Below are 20,597 nucleotides of genomic sequence, written 5' to 3'. Positions count from 1 at the left end.
AGCAGCCCAATTCTTTAACCATTAGACCACGATCACACGCATGCTTTTCTCATGCCAAAGTCACTCTTTGAAATGTCTGGCACATGCATCATATCCCAGTTTATCGCATTCTTCCCTCGTGACAGCTAACACTTTGAGATGCTGTACAAGACTGCATTGCCTTTGGGATACTGCATTGCCTTCGGGATTGGTCCATATTTTCTCTTCAATTCGATTTTTCGGTTAAATCAATCCCAAACAAATTTATATACGTTTATATATATTTATACACATTTATATAGCCCAAACTTCTGTTATTGCGATTTAAAAATTGGCCTTCACCAGATAATTCTAACTTGACCGGTCGGCTTCGCCGCAACACAGTAATGTTAAGCGGTGAAGCATATGAAATATAGTAGGGCTAACCTGTTCCTTACCTTCATGATAATGCATGCAGATTGTGGATCATCAATGTCAGCGACAAGGACAATGTCTGGCTTGTCCATTTCGAGTTGCACGGTGTAGTTTCTCAAAGGATATGGAGGCATTGGTGGTGAAGTTGTATCTGTGACTGCAGGGAACAAAACGTTAATTAAGCAAAGCAGCCCAGCAAAAAAAAAAAAAAAAAAAAAAAAAACAGTCCAGTAAAGAATGATGGAGCAGACACATGAGGAAAACCTAAGCCAGGAAAAACAGGTGTGCCAACCGCCCTGCACAAATTGTAGTGCTAGTCACACAAAACTAGTAGGTCCAACAAGTTCAGCAAAGGCATACAGTACATCTACACAGTGAAAGAAGAATCTTGTTCATAAAATTACAACCAAATTTCTGACTTTCTTTTTTTCCCCCCACTTATTGCTAATGCAGACAAAGAAGCAAATAAACCTAACATCTGGATAGAAATGACCAAAATGTTATTCAAGAGAAAACTTCAGAGTATTTGTCTTGTGCAAGGTGAAGATTTGTTTGCTGAGAGAACTACACATGAAACATGCATTATATCACCTGCAAAAAAAAGTAAAAAGTACATGGCCTATTATTATCCATGATGTATCTTAACTACTCTCAATCCATGCAATATGACATCACAGTATGGCGATCTTGGATCTCACACTCTAATGCACTTAGAACACACCAAAGAGAACACATGCCTCTGTATTCCCATTGGTGGTGAGCCGGACACTTAAAGACAACATTGAGAGGACAAAAGCCCGGCCTAGTCGGCCTAACTTAGGAACGATAAAGCAGCACAAAAAATGTGCTGCCCTTACTCAGAGAAAAAATTTCAGCAGAACCAATTTCACGATGAATGTCAATGAAGCAATGTAGCGACACATTGTATTGCACTGACTTAAATGCATTGTTGATGATACTTGAATGCAGGCGGGTTCCTCTCGTACTTCCCACTAACCCGCTGCGTCATCTAGCAGCGCTGCCACAATATTCATGCATGGTGCCTGTGTGAACATATACAGTTGAACCTCGGTATAGCAAAGCTGCACTTGCAGCGAAAAACTTCATTAAAGAGGCCCTGAACCACTTTTTATCAAAGTGGACAAAGGCACTTGAAGTGAAATTAGGCCACTTCAGAAATATTTTGTGGCACAAAGTACTTCAATGCGTTCAGCAAAAGCGGAGTTATTGGCGATCAAACACGGCCTCCGTTGTGCGCCCTTTCCTTCTTCAATGATTTGCAGTGCAAAGGCTACGGCGCAGTGGGGCGTGCCCACAAAGCTCCATCTTCTAAATGTCACCGTGGTGCACAGTTCAAAATTCATTTTCGATATTAGCGTAGATGCCACGACTTGCAAATTTGGTGCCTACAACGTGCTAAATGCAAGCCAAATGCGGTTTTCCTCAGCGAGCCACAGTGCACTTAGCCAGTGGACTCGTGGTGGCACCCCACGGCAGCTGCGGTATCTACGCTGCCTAGCCGACCGCAGCTACCAAAAGCAGCCGTGTATGGGAATCCGCTTCATGATGAAATGAAGCATCTAAAGAGAGTGAGGAGCAGGCTTCTGTTTGAAAAGATAGCATCTGAGAGACAGGCAACTTTGTGCTCCGATTGTGAGCTCCACATACCGGGTACGACAGCAGAACTTGGCTGAGATGTTCACAGCAGCATATGCTACCCGTGTACCATGTTATTTCACCAAGCCCAAGGGGTGGTTCAAAGCCCCTTTAAATCCCGAATTTGGTTCATTCAAGGTTTTAAAGTTTCAACATTAAAAATAACTTCACCTAACTCCCAATGAATTCCTGGTGGATAGTATTTTGTTAGTAAGCACTTATAAACAAATTGCAAGAAGGTCGGATTATGAGTGCCAGCGAGAGCGATGCAGATCACAGTGAGAGCAATGCGTCGACAACGCTCACTGCGTTCGAGAATTGCCTGTATTGCATCGTTTGGACACCACAGCTGACCACACTTAGTGACCACAGCTGGCGCCCCCAAATTAAAAACAAAAGTGTAAAAAGGCACAGATCTTAAGCAAGAAAAAAATTATCTGTTTCGTCAGAAAGGCAGAACACTGGTGGCGATAGCGAAGAGACAACTACACAAAGTAAGGTTCACAGTTTTATTGATGTCATGTGCACTCAGGAAAACATTACCAGATCTCACTCAATGACCATGAACTCATAGCCACAATGCGAGCGAGCACTTCACACTGTGCTTCGGAAACTTTTGAGATTATGCGACCGCCAACACCAGATGTGCAGGAACACAAAAGTGAAGAGCGTGTAAAGTTACCAACCATTATGGCTTGGCCTTTGCGCTTGCCTGGGGAGATTTCCTAAGATACATCACGTGGCTCATGCACAGACGCACTCGAGGAGGAGACAAGCACTCTAAAAGCAAGCAGGTAGACGTGCGTTCCTGCCTCCCTCAACGTGTGTGCTTGATCACGTTACAGCGCGTTCACTCCCTTCCCATCCCCCTTGCAAAGAAGGGATCGTCAGCTTTCCTGTTTCTCTGGGTGCTGCGAGCTGCCGTGCGCCCTGCAGCCTCTGCAAGTTGTTTACTAATGTAACAAAGGGCGCTGCAGTGTTTCCTGCCTACCACGTCCCGGCACATGTACTTTGCCGGCGGTTTTGCCCATCAAACTTTTCATGCGGAAGGACGCTTGAAATTACTTTTGCCTCAGCCGACATTTTTGTTGTAGCTTTTTGCAAGATTTACTAGCCATACGGGCTCCAAGTAGATGCTTGAAATGGCCGAAAACTTCGTTATATTGAAACCATGTCACAAAATTACTTCATTGAATCATAAAAAAATACACAGCTTTCAATGCAACTAAGATTGGGAAATTAAAACAGTTCATTACATTGCAAATTTCATTAAATCAAGGTTCATTATATTGAGGTTTGAGTGTACGGGCATACTCAAGTTTCAGTCTAAGCTATAGTAGGTTAGGAGTTTCACATTTGGTGAAGCTCTTTTGAGTTTACACTTTAAGAAATGTAGTTTATGAAACACAGAGGCACACACGTTGATATGAAGGTTACAGGAAAAGTTCTAAGAATGACACCTAAGTATTTGTAGGTAATAACTTCTTCAAGTAGGGAAGAGCCTAACATATATTATAGGGACCGAGGTTAGGTCCACTGTAACAATGTGCAAGTCAGCAAACGAAAGATCTGAATGCCATTCGTACCAATGGCAGGAGCAGAAGCTCTTTTTTATTAGTTTTCCTTCTTTTTCTAACCTTGCAGCTCACACCACGAGGCACGAGACACACGCACTGCAACATACCGTAAATAAAAGACGGCCGAGGAAGATGACGATGGCTGCAAGAGAAGCTCCCCTCCTTTTAGGAGAGAAGAAACAGCCTAAGAAACAGCCTTTGAGGCCAAGCAATTGGGCAGATCCATCGTTTCAGTGGTTGTGAAGTCCTCGAGAGCAGGTAATGATGACGAGGTTGCTAGGTAGGCTGGTTTGGCCTTGTTTATCGCCATGACCTCTTCACGTCCATTGAGGTCGATGGCGACAGTTTTTCCTGTTCGCCTTAGTACCATGAAAGGGCCCTCGCAGGGAGGTGCAAGGGATGGTTGAACGCCTACACACTGTAAGAAAACACGGCTTGCTGCAGGCATGTCTTTGCTGGCAAAAACATTACTTGAGGATGCAACCCTATGAGGGCAAGGACGCAAGCATGCAAACAGGAAGCGGAGCTGCTGAACGTTGCTGTCTAGATCAGGCATAGCAACAGTAGCTGGTGCGAAAAATTCACCAGGCAACCACGACGATGTGCCATAGACCAGCTCCACAGCTGTGCAGCCAAGGACTTCCTTGAAAGATGACCGCATGCCTATCAGGATGTGAGGAAGGTCTTCAGCCCAAGAAGAGCAAGCCTGGCGGGCCATCAAGGCAGCTTTAAGTTGACAATGAAGGCGTTCAACCATTCTATTTGTTGATGGGTGATACACGGTAGTATGGATGTGGCGGACGCCATGCAAGCATGTGCGTTCACGGAAAAGGTCGCATTCGAACTGTCGGCCGCAATAAGTCGTAACAACACTGGGACATCCAAAGTGCAAGATCCAGCCACTGACAAAAGCAGAAGCCATTGTAAGTGCCGTTATGTCAGTGAGAGGAATGCTTCAGGCCAGTGGGTATAACAGGTTACACAAGTATGTAGCGAGCTTCTCAGGATGGTGGCATTGGGCCAATGATGATGATATGAATGTGAACGGGCATCAGGTGGACAAAAGAAGTGAATTGGGGACTTCGTGTGTTGTGTCGTCTCAGAGCATTGACACTGAAGGCATCCGCGAGCCCAGCGGCATACGTTCACACTCGGCCACACAAAGTGGGAAGTAATTAGATGGTGCGTGGCACGAACTCCGGGATGACTTGCGACATGTAGCTTGTTAAATACTTGGTGCAGAGTCGGAACGGAATGAATGGGCGTGTTCGACCTCTTGATACATCGCAAGTGAGAGTGCCTGATGAAAATAGAAGGGGCACACTGGACATCGCTAATGACGTAGCAGAGGACCAGAGGTCCCAAAGCTCAACGTCTGAACACTGCGCCACGGCGATTTCTTCAAAGTCAAGTATGGCCATGGATCTTGCGCCGATATGGGAGAATGCATCTGCAGCTGTGTTGATTGGGCCTTCAATACATTGTATGTCCACGGTGAACTCGGAGATGAAATTGAGGTGCTCTATCTCTCGCGCGGTTATAAGTGTTGTGATTACTGCGCAAATCAAACGTCAAAGGCTTGTGATCCATGAGGATGTGAAAGCTCGCTCCTTTCAGGTGTCGAAAATGCCGAATGCCCAAGTATATCGCAAGCAGCCCCCGACCAAACATGCTATAGTGTGTTTCTGCAGACTACAGCTTATAAAAGAAAAACTCAAGTGTTCACCAGGAGTTGCGCTAGAACTGTTGCAAAATGGTGCTGACAGCAGCACTAGATGCATCAGTGATAAGATGCACTGGTGCAACATGTAGGGGGTGCACCAGCCGGGCGGCACCAGCCGGGTGGCACCAGCCGGGTGGCACCAGCCGGGTGGCATCTACCAATGCATTTTTGGCAGCTTGGAAGGAATTTTCAGCGCCAGACTTAGAGGACAGTGGAGCAGACGGAGTTTTAGTGGTCTTGAGAAGCTTGGTCAGTGGTACAATAATTCGGGAAATGTTGGGAAGAATATGGCAGTGGAAGTTGAGCAGCCCAAGGAACTCATGAAGTTTTCACAGTGACTTTAGGCGAGGAAACTCGCACAAGGCTTGAATTTTTTTTCCAATGGTCCAATTCCTTTGGGAGTCACATGGTGTCCAAGGAACTCAATGTTGTGGACACCAAAGACACACTTTGGCAGACTCCTTTTTATTCTTCTTCCATTTCCTTTTAATCTTGCAGCTCGCAGCACGCGACACTGGACACACATGTCCTAGCCTGCTACACATAAAAAGTGGCCGAGGAAGATGACGATGGCTGCTATATGTATGTACAAAGGAGTGGTGCTTTCTCAAGAGATATGGGAAGAAAAATGCTTTTTTCTACATTGAGAATTATCCCTCATCGCTTGCACCAATCCAAGATGTAATTAAGGCTGTCATTCAGGTAATTTGGTCGCTTGTGCAGGTGATTTCGTTAAACAGAGCATAAGCAGAGTTCGGATTTACCATTCTTTGTGTTGCCAGAGCAGTGAGAACCCAGAATGAATACTACAGGCCAATCTGAGCAACTTTAGTAACTTCACTTCATGCTGCATTTCTGGCTGGCTGTGAACTGCAGTGATATCATTTCAGCCATTAAACCTATGCACACATGTGAGTCAGGCCATTTATTTTATATAGCAGCAGGCTGAAATCAACACGAACGTCACACAGTGAACTACTTTGATGCGCAATCTAATTTTTTCCCAACTGATGAAGCTATGAGCTGGGAAGTACCCTATTTCATGCTGGTACTTTTCCACTTCTAGTGGCATAGCACCAAGCAACCCTGCTTGTCTGCTACAGCAACAAACCAGCAATGCTAAGGCATAGAGAGTGTACTTTATGAATAAACCATCATCTCTGCCACAGCAAGTGCGTGTGTTTACATTTACTGCGCCATATTTTCATCCTTATTAGCTGTGAGAAATCAAGGAAGTTGGAATGCAAGGCGAGGTTCGTGGGTTGCCCGAGAATTTTCATTTGCTGTGCAACTTCAATTTCCCGGCAGTGTGCCTTGCATTGTTGTGAAGACACAACATGCTTTTAAAGGGGCTGACAATAAGAGCGGTGATGAAAATCATCTCTGTGTGGCTGAGCACGAGGCCACAGGTTCAATTCCCAGCTGTGGTGGGCACATTTTGATGGGAAAAAAATGTAAGAGCACTTGCGCACACAGATTTATATGCACTTTAAAGAGCCACAAGTAGTCAAAAGTAATTTGGAGCTCTTTACTAAGGCATCTTTCACAGCCCCCTGAGTAGCTTTGGGCCCCATGAATGAATGAATGAATAAAAGAAAACTGTTTCTAAAACTTTGAATTGTGCAAGTTCTTTTTTTTTTTTTGCAAATGATGCATTGTTGTGTGCGCTCATTTGCATGGGTTATACACAAGAATTATTTCCCTGCTTATACCAAAAAGTTCTGATAGGAACCAGAGGTAGTCATTCACATGAAAATACCACGTACACCTGCCAAGCAGTTTTACTGAGCAGTGTGTGCGGAGTTGAACACTCAATAGCATGCTCGCCACATATCAGCTGGAACGAATGAGGTGGTGGCCCCTGCACTGAAACAGGCAGCCCGGTCAAGCAAAATGTATTACACTGTGCAATTCTTTCACAATGAACAGCTAACAAAACAACATTAATAAGGCGAAGCTATTGAGACTTGGCAGAAAAGAAAGTGTTGTGGACAGGTTGAGAGGCATTTCTTAACATGGCGTACTATCAATGCTAGTTGTGGAGCCAGCAAGCAACATTGCAGCACTTGGGTACAAATGCTGCTGGCGCTCCAGCCTCAACTATCGCAATGCAGGTAGGTTGCCTGCAGCAGCTACGGGACTGTAGGAATGTCACGGCGCACATGGCGATCTTTAGAATTACACAATATTTCAGTGCGGTGATGTCATGGAGGAAGCATGCTGCACGGGTGGCATACAATGCGATGTCAAGTGTCACATGAGGTGAGGTGATGTAGGTGGTAAGAGTGGAAGGCATGTTGTGGATGCAGCGATGCCACGAGAGGGGCATGCAAAATTAACCTAGAATGCATGGCAATGCAGCTGTCACTTTTCGTATTTTTCACTTCCGTCTCGTAGACCCCAAAAAAAGAAGCACTGCTCTCACCAGAGGCCTGAGCCTGCGGCGGCTGCTGGCGCTTGGTGGCTTGCTGTTGCTGCTGCTTCCGCTTCTCATCTGCCTTTTTGTACATGCTGTCCATGTAATAGAAGCTCATGATGGCATTGAAGAAGTCAACGCAGTAGACAAAGGTGATCTTGGACAAGTCGATCTGGGTGAAGAAGTCCCCATTCTTGTCCACCTTGTACAGCACGTCCACCAGCTTGTCCTTGCTGCGGCTCGAACGTGTCAGGAACCTGTGGGGAGCAGGCGCAAGCGGGGGAACGTGGCAGCATTAGGGTTGCCAACTTTCAAGAGTGGATGAAGTTGGGACAGAGGGCGGTGCTGGCGACGACTGACCCTGTTAGTGCCAGGAGCTACCAGTCCGGATGCACAACAATGTTTTACATATATGCAACGATTTACATCTAGAAAGGTGCAGTAGGTGCCTGGCTAACATGCATACCAGTACAGACAGAGGTATTGTGAACAGTGCAAAGTTGGGCGAGTTGGTATACATTCATAATGGTAGCAGCACGAAGAAAACGACGACGAAGTGAAAGGCCTCCGGAATGAAGGGACACAGGACAGCACTCGTCCTGAGTCCTTTCTCTCCAGAGTCATTTTGTTCGCCCTGTTACCATTATGAATGTATGGTGAACAGTCGGGCCCTGCACCAGAACTAGAATAAAAACACAGCCGCCTTTGCATTTATAACAATGCAACAGGAGACAAAAGAGAAGAATGTGCAAGCGACCAAGCTAGCTGTCAGGCATCATAAAAAGGGGAATCTGGTTTGCCGATTTCTATGCAGTAGAAAAATAAGCAGAAGTCGGGAGCTTTGGCTCTCCCGACAGGGTCAAGCCAAGGCTTGGGACGGTTAGCAACCGAGGCAGCACATACGCTGCTTTGCATGACATAATGCATAAATCACAGGGCTGACTTGGCATTTTCTCTGCTGGCACATTTTGTGCCTCAACTTCTGGAGACTTTCTGTCAAATATTTACACTAGAAATGATGTCGCTGTTAGCACAATTCCATATTGCCTTGTTTAAACTTGATGCGCTCAGGTTGCTTTAAGAGGAAGCTTTAGCTCGGGCCCAACTCCGACGCGGCCTATTCAAATACATGTAAAATGCAAAAACGTTTTTCTGAGATAACCCCTGGAGCGATTTTAATGAAATTTGTTGCATTTGAGAGAGAAAGTTAAATTCTAGTGACTGTTGGAAGCAGAATTTCGATTTGGGGCTTGCGTTTTATTATAAAGATTTTCAAATATTCGACAGTTTGAAAGAAATAGAAGCACGAAGTTTACAAATTCATAGCTCTGCATCAAGGACAGATATCACGGTTCTGTACAAGGCATCCATTAGATCCTTCAAAGCGGACAAATTCGATACGTCATTTTACATCTTACGTGAATTTTTTACGTTGTTTACAAGGGTTCTGCAAAAGTTGTATTACCATATCAATAAATTTTTTTATATTCATGTGTAACATATCAATTTTGTCCGCTTTGGATGCACTATTAAATTCAATTCACAGAATTGTATTATCATTTTTCGTTGTTGAGTTACAGAGTTGTAAACTTGATAGTTTTGTTTTTCAAAAATTTTCTATTTTTGACAATTTTTAATAAAAGACTGACGAGCTAACTAAAAATTCGAAACCAACAGTCACTAGATTTTGAGTTTTTCTTTTAAGTGCAACAAACTTCGTCAAATTTGGTGCAGTGGTTGCTGAGAAAAATGAATTCTCCTTTTACATGTTTTAGATAGAAGCACCTGAGCTAAAGTTTTCTCTTAAAAGAACAAGGTCGCAGCTCTGGCTCAAAAATAAATCATTTTTAATCTAGATTACAGATGCTTCATCATACTTTTTATTTTTTTATTTATTTAGGAATACCTTACAGGCCTTTAGGAAGGCACTGGGTAAGGGAGATTATGGTTACATAAACGCAAAACAAATGTTTTGCAAAACAATAAAAATGTAACAAAAGCACTATTTGTACAACACAATAGCACACAACGTGAACAGTCAACACAAAAATTCAATTAAAATGACAACTAAAACAAGAGCAAATGTACGCAAAATGAAATGTGCACGTATTACATGAAGATCATTGTAATTACAGGGTAACCATACAAATGTGAGGGGATACCATATCAACTGATAAACCACTTCAATGCAAAATGAGAAAAAAAAAAAAAAGGAGACATGGCAGAGAACAATTCTGTCGTTGACGATAGGCTGCAGGTACACAGATCATGAAAAATGTGTAAACTCCCACAAGATTTGTTTGGAAAAATAAAAAATGAGCATAGGACATGCACGGAATCTATGTACTGCAAATCAATGATGATTCTTGACTAGGGTACAGGCAGCTACAAGGAAAGAATAAAGGCATGAGGAAAAATGAAGACAGAAGGAATAGAAGGCTCAGATGGCAAAGTGTTTGACCAGTAGTCGACTGTGAAAAAAATAGTAGATATCATACACTGCATTACACTGCATTTGAAAAGCAACTACAGGTGGTCTTAGCCAACAGAAATAAAATTTCTGTAGTGTCACTTTTCTCATGCACAGGGTTGGCCAATCTTAGCAAAAGCATTGGGAATCTAGCCACTACTGCACCAACCCTGCTAACATTGAGAGTACCAGGACATGAATATAGTAAATACAAATAAGGTTGATCAAGGATGATTTCAAAGGCATTCAGTATTCAATCTATTAGCTTCTAGCACTATTCAAAGTGTATTCAATTCGATTTCAATGTTTGCCATTCACACACCATTCACTTGTGGCCAAAGTGCAACTTTCATCGTACCTGGTCAGGCCAGTCTTGCGAGTGACACGAGTGTCGTCCACAACCAGATTGCCAAGCACTGTGTCCATCCAGTAGGACCCATCATGGAACATGTGCCCCTTGACTGAGAGGAGCTCAATCTCCAGCCTTGCCAGGCCTTCCTTCCCCTGCAGCACACCAGGTGGGAAGCACAAGCTCCAGTTAGGAGCCCATCATTCCCACACTTGACATCACCCGACATGGCCGGCACATGTCTCTCTTTGAGTCTATTTTCAATTCCTGGCCAGCTACTTCTCATGCATTCACTGCCTGCCAAGACACAAATACTTACAGCCGGCCACAGAAGTTTCCGGGATACAGGACTCGAGAAAAAGCTGAACACCCCCTAAGACTGAGCACATGGTCTAAGTTTCCATGTGCAACAGCCTTTGCGACCTGCACAGTAGCAGCATTTGCATGGATGCAATATATGATGTACTGCACTGAATTTCTAGCAGATCGCATCCATGTAAACTGCAGTAATATGCTAGGGTGGTGAAGCACGTCAATGCAACAGGAGAGGGTAGTTCGAGACAGGGTAAACCGTCTCATGCAGCACATGTAAGCACTGCCGTATCACACTGAGGGACAGAGAAAAATTAGGACCCCTTACGATGTGTGCTCTCCTCCACTCTGGTGAAGTGCATTAACCCGAAACAGATTCCGGCTTGTTTTGAACAAAGGAGGATGCACCACACGTAAACACTGTCACATAGTTATTATTACTGATGCACTAAGAAATGTAATATTATGTATTATTATTATGTAAGCTTGGCTAGTGGTGCATTATATTAAAAGTGACATGCCTTAACAAAACAAAAATTCCCATTAGTTGTGAAAACTGCCTCATAAACTTTCATGACCAACTGTACATTGTTTCATTTTGGGTGGTTTTTGCAAAGTTTTGCTGTTCTCAGAAACTAGATCAGTGCTTTTTAGCCAGGAGGATAAAAAGTGGAACAACACTAACGGTCTAAACTCCTATGTTTTGTCTGTGTTTGTGAACAATCTTGTGAGGTTCTCTTTACGTCTGTCTAGTCTGCCTTGGTCTATAGCTTGGTATAGTAATGACACTGCTGTCACTGTTACAGCCTCTGACAAGACAAAAACGACTCCGATGCTCTAGCATCGGCCTGCTGTCTCGGACTTTAGAACCGCACACCTCCAAGTTATCATCAATTGTACAAGTGTAGAGATGGGCAAATAGTAAATTTTAGGTTTTTGGAGTGAAATAAGCAAACTCATAACATGTATGTGGTGGCTGAAGCTTCAAGGCATGTCAAAAAACAATTCTTGCATGGTAGGGTGTTCAAATACCTCCCAAAACTTGCTGGCAACACTGTTCCACTCATGTGTGGGAGTGACAGCATTAATGGATTGCCGCCATTTGTAGGGAAACTTCCTTGTTCCCAAACTTTCTGACATCTTGGTGTTTGTTGCACTCAATGTTTACATGAGTAAGCGATGAAGTAGATCATATCATACCCATGTTTTGGTACGGTTTGTCCGCTGTGTAGCGTATGGGTTAAAGGCATTTTGCTTAAGTCCCGAATGCCCCTTGCTGCTTCTGCCATTTGCCACTTCTTTCCCATGTTGTGTGTTAAAGCTGCTGAGGCTTGCAAGCACTGATTTTGTTGGTTTCACGAGGACCGTTAAATCGTCATATTAGCTGTCACACAATTCATGTTTTTTATCTATCTTATGCTTCGCTTCACACATGTTGAACTGTTGCTAGTTGCTTCATACAGAATTGTTGATTTTTTGCAAGGATGAAGTTTTTGCCTCACTTCATTTGTAGCGGGGCTAAATCACACTTTGTTTTATCAAAATAATTATATGGAAGTGCTTTTTTCAAAAGCTTAATGTTTTTTGCCTGAGGACATTTTCAGTTTTTGATTACTTGGAAGGTGTTTCAGAAAAGAGGTAGCTCAGGGTGAGGATTACTGATAGATGCTGCGCATGTTATTGCTGTTCAATTTTCACTGAAAAACTTGTGTCAAATTGAGTGCATTGTTTGTTTCACAGCCTTTTCAGTGTGCATTCTATAATTTATATTTTTTGTTAATATTGTAATGTAGTAACAGTGAAGAACAATGCAGTGTCAAAATTGCGATCTGCAAATTGAGCTCATTATTGGATGAACTTGTGCCCAGCAAAACAAGTAACATTTTAGCACAATGATAGTCGAGCAAAGTCTGATATCATTGAAAATCTGATCTGCAGGTTAAGTGCTTCGGCTTTTATACATGACTTGTCGACGGTTCCAGTGTAATCACTAGTGCCCGCATGCGTTCCAGAAAGTACTACAGAATTCGTGTTGCGCATTCAGTCTGATTAGACAAGGTTTGGCGACAGCATGCACAACAATTAGAATCAGCAATAACATTCGAGTATCGTCACATGCGACCTTCACTGCACCAACTGTGCGGCACCAGCAGTTTATGCTCGGTGCTTTCTACCTTCACACAAGCTTAAACTATTCAGTCCAGTATGCGCAGAGGTATGTGTAGTTCCCCATTAATGGCCCACGGTCACCTGCAAGCCCAACCGTGTACCCACACGCTGTTTCTGAGGCCCTCAGTCTATTTGGGCGAGTAATCACGGGTGTGATCACCATTGAGCCATTCGATAAGCATCAAACTTCTCGTAGCAGTTTCGGCAAGCACTGCCTTAGCAGTTAGGCCTTATCAGCGCTGCTTTGCCAGGTGTTGGCAACCAAATTTGCAGTTCGGTCACTGAGAAATGACATCGCCAAGGAAAGAAAAAATATGGGGGACAACCTGAATGGCACCATTTTCCAGATTTGTCAATTGAGTGAGACGCCATACGAAATCCAAAACTTCAATATTTGAAAAATTAGACGGCAACATGGTGGTAAAGTGGTGGCTTTGTTTTAGGCTTGTCTTGGCTATGAGCCGTGTTATTGGCAATGTGGCTTGTTCACGTAAAGTGGAACTGCTCCTTGTACGTTTTCAAGTTGATATTCGTTCTTTCCTACAATTTCAGAATTTTGAATACAGAAATTTGATGTGAAATGAGTACTGCATAGCATAACATTCAATCCAATATTAGAAAATGTTGAATCTTTGCCCAGCCCTATGCAAATGGACATCTTCTTCAGTTTTTTCAAGTAGCTTCATATGCCAATTAGGCCTCTACTTTCTTTTTACAAACCTTCCCTCTATAGCCTTTTTGTAAATCTCAGCTTTAACTGGTCTACAAGCTGCTTTATAAGCCATGCAGCAGAAAAGCAGTTATGCAATCATCCAAATGAACTAGCAGTCAACAAATACAAAATGCACCAACCTCACTCGACCTCTTCACGTAAAGGTCCAAAACAACGTAGTCAATCTGGAATGACAAATCAATTCTGACAGCCCTCTTGATCTCTTTCTCTGCAAAGAAGAAAATGTAAATGAACAGATGTGCCATGCTCACGACCACAGGCAGTATTCTTGAGGAATCACTTTGCAGATAGTTTCACTTCAGCGAGATTTTGCATGACTGGTGCCTAAGACGTCGATGTCGACTGGCGACAGCATCCCCGGCACTCTGCCAAGACAGTGTGCTCAGCATTACGTCAGAAATGGTATCACCCGAAGACGCTGATGCGTCTGACACTACTCAAGCAAAGTCCTGTGAAACGCGATTGTGATTGCTTACGAATACCACCCCAGCACTACTGTTAACCTCTTCTCCTTCAATTCTATTCTCTTAAAATTCTTTGCGACAAATAGTCAGTAACAGTGATAACAGCAGTTTGTAAGCAAATGACAAATGCAAAAACAGCAAAAATATAAATATGTAACAAAATATGGGCACAGCGTTCCTTACATATAGGCTCTAACGTTTACATTGGAACAGATAAATTGGACATAAATGTTTCATACTTACTGACATCAATGTAATCTGAGTAAAGCAGCAACAAGAAAAGTTGTCAGTCGAACGCTAAGGTCAGAAAACACACAAAAATGCCAACCAAAAAAGTCAAAGCTGTCTAGACATAAAGAACACAGTAGTTGCAAAGACATTTTTTGAACGAGAAAGTTCCACAGACTGCTATTCTCTTTGTTTTTCTAAGGCTCATCACAAAAACACGCCACAATGTGCCAGACAACAAAGATTTGTTTTCTTTGAAACACTACTGCATTGGCCACTCCATAAAGCAGCAACTACATGGAACAAGGTTTGGAAGTATTACAGTTAAATCTCGATACAACGAACTTTAATGTAATGAAATAGTTAACTTTTCATAATGTCTCGTCCATAGAGCAGGATGTATTTAGAACCTCAATATAACAAAGTGTGTTTATACACAATTTCAATACCACAAAACTTCCCTGCCACCACGAAGGAATACCGAGGCAATAAATAGACTTCTGTGGTTCAAACGGTTGAATTATACAAGCAAGCGCTTGCAAATGCACCTCTCAAATTGCACGCCACATGAACATAAGCAAGGGGAATAGGGGAGGGGAGCACGTGAACACGGTAATGTTATGAAGCGTGCATGAGAGGAGAGGAGGAGGAAGTGGGAGCAGGTTGGCGTGGTTCTCCCCAATCTTGAGTTTTGGTGAACATCATGTGCGCTTCATCCCACGCGTTTAGTACTGGAGGTTGGGCAATCTAGAGTTTCGGAGACATCATGTGCGCTGTCTCCCCACGCATTTAGTACTAGAGGTTGTGAAATCTCGAGTTTCAGTGAACATCATGTGTGCTGGCTTCCCGCATGCTTAGTACTGAAGGCTGCGTAAACTCGAGTTTCGGAGGCATCATGTGCGCTGTCTTCCTGTGCGTTTAGTACTGTATCTTGCGCAATGCGAAGTTTTGGAGATGCGTTGAAGCGAAAGGTAAATGAAGCATTCACTCCCAGCTGCCAGTGCTTCTCATGATAGCGTCGTTATCAGCCATGGGGGCAGAGTGGACATGAAAGCATGGCTGCTTTTGCTTTGTACCGCCGATGTGAAGATATCATTGACATGGCATGAAACCGTATCTTTCGACGCTGCCTCTAATATTCAACGAAATGAATTTCTTTCTCATTCAAATTTGCTTTTTAGAATTGCTGATAATTTGGAAAATTTTGTGGCCTCTTTCGTGTAAGGAAAATCCATCAGCAACTGTACTTATTCGCATAAAAGGTTGAATTTCAATATAACAATGCAAATTGTCAATTTTACCAACTTTGTTATATCGAGGTTTAATTTTATTTACAGTGTGGACATCACCTGGCGTTGTTGCATCGGCTCGAAATCTGCTTCATGTGGTTAACAAAAAATACCCAATGGCCAGTCGGTGTCAAAAGTTTACAAACTAAGGGATCTAAAAAAAAGCTGTATATATTTATGAAGCCTGGGTATTCAGCTGGTGCTCAGATTTCTGGCCTGTATCTTAATTTATTTGCTTATTTACTTCAGAATATCTTCAATAACCATAGCTTTGTAAAGGTGAGTGAAGTTACAGTACCGGAGTAATGGAAAAGCAGCCAAAGTACTAATGTGTATGAATCATGGTGTTTTACTGTTTTCCTGACTACGATCACAAAGAACTTGGGAATTCAATGTTTTCTCAGACCCCTCGGTGCGTGTTCCCTGTGGTCACCACTTATGACTTCCAAGCAGAGAGAGCAAAATCAGCTGCAAAACACTGTGGATACAATGCAAGCAGTGCAGTCATAGAAGCCTCATTCCATGCATTTCGCAGCGCAGTTGTTTTTTAATTGCGATGATTTCTACAGAATCACTACTTCACACATTACAACTACCACTTGTGTATGTAATGTTATGCCAAATTATGCATTATTTGTGCGCCTTTGTGCTTCCAGTGTGCGACATACGTTTTGGTTGCAAGCGCAAGCGATGTTTTGCAGCCACTGGCAGCAGAAACATGTTCTACTCAAACAAGTTCAGATTTACGCCGCCTTCAATGTAATAATCATGTCATATTTTCCAGCAAAAAAGTATGAGGCTATGTTTCTTATCTAGTCGACATACTATTTTTTAGTCACGAATGTGAGCAGTTAGAGAGGTCTCTCCAGTGTTTGTAGCGTTGCCTACTATGTGTGAAACAAGGTAGATTCAAGGTGTTTGATGGAACAGCATTAGGTCAGGTAAAGGCATTGTAACTATTACAAACTTTCTCACTGACTACGAATATGTATTCCTGAAGGTGTGACGAAGCGATCGCACCTAGCAGAATTCATGGGAGTGCACCTCCGATTCAATTATAGTCCTTTAACTACATCTTCCAAGAACACACAAACGGCTTCAGAGGCTAGTAACCCTGTGTTATGAATGAGGTGCCTCTAGAAACTCCGAAACATCAAAATTTGGCATTTCTGTAGTTGGTGACAAAAATTAAGACTTTCACAACTTTATACAAAGGCGCATGTTGAAGGCATGTGAACCTTTAGAACCAGCTTTCCTACCTGTGGATAGGACAGGATCAGTGTGCTCGTGCGTGTATACCTCCTCTATCGGGTAAGGAGCATTGGTCACAACAGGCACGGGTATCTTCGACCAATCCAAGGGCTCGTCTTCCGGTGGTATCTCATTCAAGTTCTCATCCAAGGTACGCATGATGGCACAGTAGTCCTCTTCACTGAGAATTAACTGATGCGATGCAGAGAAAAATGGACAGTTAAGCTAATGCAACACACAAGAGATAAAAAAATAGACTCCTTGCTCTCAATGCCACTGAAGGCCAATGCACAAAATTTGCAAATGTAATTCTTAATGTATTCTCAGTATAGAGCAGAAGATGCATAGGAATGAGCGGTGAGGAAGCTTTTGAACCTCAGTTTTGTTATGCACCGAATTTGTTATGTGAAGCACAACTGCTATAGATAAATCTGAGGTTATGAACCTCTATTTAGCAACAGAGTTTTGTGCACCGACTAAATTTCTTCTTAACCCAGTTTTTAAGTTTTTATTATATTTGTTGGAAGTGGTGTACATCGTCAAAATATTGGAATTCTTAAGGACACTTTTAGACAAACATTTTTCGGAGACTTATCACGCAATACACAGCCCATTTTTCTACTTTAGAAATATACAATGCCGCAGCAGGTGAATTGTTTTTGTTGAAAATTGGCAACCCTGTGCATTAACATCACATTTTATGTACAGAATATGTTATGTTTTAATGGTTACATGTGCATCTCTCTCCATTCACACACATGCTTGCAAAACATCCTGCATACCTAGTTTAATTACAGTAGCTGACCAATTTTTCTGTCATAGCACAATCACATGCTTATCCCTTATTGGCACTTAAAATGTCAGCAGCTGACATAGCACTTTGTTCCACAAAAGACCATACACTATGAGGCAAATTCGCAGACTTCACAAAGCAAGCTTGAGGGGCAGTGGAGGGGGGGGAGGAATTGCCCCCTATGCACTCCCCCCCTACCCCCCCCCTTTTGAACACACACCTATGAAGCCCGTATAGTATGCCAGCCAGGAGATTAAAACAAGACAGAGGTTCACAGGAACACGGAGACTTGAAGTGGTCAATAGTAAGCGGCCAAATAAGGGAGTCCTTAGCATGTATCACTTTGGTAGAAGCAATCTTGGTGGAGCTGCAGGAGTGAAAAATGTCTAATTTTCTCCCTACCAGCCTTTAAATATTGCATGTAAGCAGACAACCCAACCAAAGTTTCCGATATCCTCAACTGGCTCCTCGGCCAGATTTTCGAGTGGGCGAGTGCTTCACCACTCGCATCTACTATCACAGGGACCTGCCACAGCGTCCGGGCATAGCATCCAGGCCTTGGTACACATTCTATAACTCTGATGGTCCACCGGTCATCTGTCCTATGCATTACATGGCCTGCCCAGCTCCATTCTTTCTCTTAATGTCAACTAGAATATCAGCTACCCCCTTCTGCTTTCTGATCCACACCACTCTCTTCCTATGTCTTAACATTGTGCCTAACATTTTTCATTCCATCACTCTTTGCACTTCCTTAACTTGTAATTAGGTGATAAAATTAGGTGATAAAATTAGGAAATTTGCAGGCACGTGTTGGAACAGCTAACACAAAAAAGGGATAATTGGTGATCGCTGGGAGAGCATACATATAAATAGGCTGCTGCTGCTGCTGCTGATGATGAAATAAACAACACATGCAGCTGGTGGTTTGCGGATATGAGATAATGTGATGCAAGTTCCAGCACATTGCCTCAGAGAATTTTTAGCATGCTGCAGCTAAGCAGTCGCGGGTGCTGCCTAGTCTCAGATGTGATGTCATGGAGCTGCATGTTCTGGGTAGTATATCTCTTCTGGTGAGTGGTAATGACAGCATAATTAAGGAACAGTGAATGTGGAACGACAAGGAAGGAGGGTATAACAAGCTCCGAGAGGGAATGGTGCTCCGTCTCGTTTCTTCATGACAATGGCACAGTCGCCAAACAGCCAGGTTTAAGGAGAACCAACTTCAAGCACAGAGCTTCGGAAGCGCCTTTCTACTCAACCACTCGGACTTCAGGAACCTCACTGCGATTCCACAGGAACAGGTAGGGCCCGCTACCCTGGCCATGAATTCCCAGAGGGACACTATTGCCCAGCTGGCAGACGTTGTCCATGGCTTTTTGGCTGGATTAGCAAGTGGACGAATGCTTCACTACTCGCATCTACCATTACCGAAACCCGCCACAGCGCCCAGGCATGGCATCCAGTCCTTCACGGCGGCTTTCGGTTGGGCAATACTGAAGACATTCCACAAGCAATCTCTGAGCTGTCGAAACAGCTACAAGATATGGCCAGCTGTTTTGCTTCAGCCGTCGGTCGTCAACTATCACAACCCCTGCAGAGACAACAGTTCCCGAATTCCACGAATTTCAAGACAATCCTGCGCTGTGGATGTAAACCATTGACTTCTTAGGCGAGCGTTATGCTTGGTCTGAGGGCATCAAAGGCTAGTTGTCGAATGGCAACTTCGTGTTGCCACCAAAGCCTGGCATTTATATGAGGGCAACACCTACTGTTCGTGGGCAGAATGGAGTACAGTTCTCGTATGTGCCTTCGACAGTTTGCCTTCCAACTATGACGACCTTATCAAATGCATGCGATCTCGACATCAAGTCCCACAGGAAGACATAACTACATATGTTTAGGACAAACTGAGACTCCTAGATGAATGCAACCTGACATGGCCCTCTCCAGCTGCTAGGCAATACGTCGTGGATGGATTGCTGGATTCAGCTCGTGCTGCCATCTTGGCATCCCATCCTGTAGAAGCAACATCAGACGCCTTTGTCCACAAAACCGCAGAGCTAGAGCACAATGCAAGTTGCCGTGTGACTGCCGCTGTGCCAGCAGTCAATTAATCCAAGTGCCCCTGTGATTACTCGCCAGCTCCTACTGCGACAGTCACTCTTGTAGCTACACTTAAATCTCGCTATAGCGAAACAGCTTATAACGAAATAATGGATATCTTGAAAGAATTGTAATTCCCCTTGAAAGTCCCCATAGAAACCCATGTGTTTAAAATTTCATTTTAGCGAAAAAAAGTTCATTGATCAACGGATTTAACGAAAAATCTTGATTCCAAAATCGCATCTAACAACTCACTTTGTACACAACATCTAGATTTCTTAAATTGCACGACGCGTTGTGGCCCTCCGATGCGGCAGTTCAAATCTTCCGCGGCGGCTCCTGGTCATCCGGCAATGCTCAGCCAAGCCAAGCTGGCCAAGCAGCCAAGCCACCCTGTCCGTTGCGTGCAGTGCACACTGCCAGCCGTGTGCTGCGCGTCTTTGTTTGCATTGTTCCGTACGCTGTCCGTCAGTGCTTTTTTCGCCGTGTCGCCAGTTTCACGACAGAGAAATGAATGCCAGTGTCATGTGTGAAGGTGAAACCTTCTGCGACTACGTGAGTGTGGATGCTGACGTTCTGGCAACGGAGGAGCTGACAGACGACAAATTTGTGCTTGCTACCCGGGAGCATGAAGGAAGTGACGATGAAGGTGCCGCAGGGGACAACGA

The 20,597-nt window shown here is 43.6% G+C and overlaps 1 protein-coding gene across 5 annotated transcripts in view; it reads right to left on the bottom strand.

The window, feature by feature from the left end:
- The window catches only part of Vps13 (vacuolar protein sorting 13C), a 226,901-nt gene that overhangs the window by 118,078 nt on the left and 88,226 nt on the right, over positions 1–20,597 (bottom strand). For 4 of the 5 annotated variants that reach the window (XM_055070805.2, XM_055070801.2, XM_055070803.2 and 1 more), the window contains exons 32-37: positions 17,039–17,222; positions 14,506–14,520; positions 13,918–14,006; positions 10,594–10,739; positions 7,775–8,022; positions 417–550 (exon numbers count right to left, since the gene is read on the bottom strand). In XM_055070805.2, coding sequence (XP_054926780.1) covers positions 417–550; positions 7,775–8,022; positions 10,594–10,739; positions 13,918–14,006; positions 14,506–14,520; positions 17,039–17,222 — 816 coding nt within the window. The remainder of the gene's footprint in view (positions 1–416; positions 551–7,774; positions 8,023–10,593; positions 10,740–13,917; positions 14,007–14,505; positions 14,521–17,038; positions 17,223–20,597) is intronic. The other variant, XM_055070802.2, reaches the window with a different exon arrangement.

The sequence above is a fragment of the Dermacentor andersoni genome, chromosome 5 (assembly GCF_023375885.2).
Source record: "Dermacentor andersoni chromosome 5, qqDerAnde1_hic_scaffold, whole genome shotgun sequence".
Taxonomy (NCBI): Eukaryota; Metazoa; Arthropoda; class Arachnida; order Ixodida; family Ixodidae; genus Dermacentor; species Dermacentor andersoni.
This window is presented reverse-complemented; position numbering and strand designations above follow the sequence as displayed.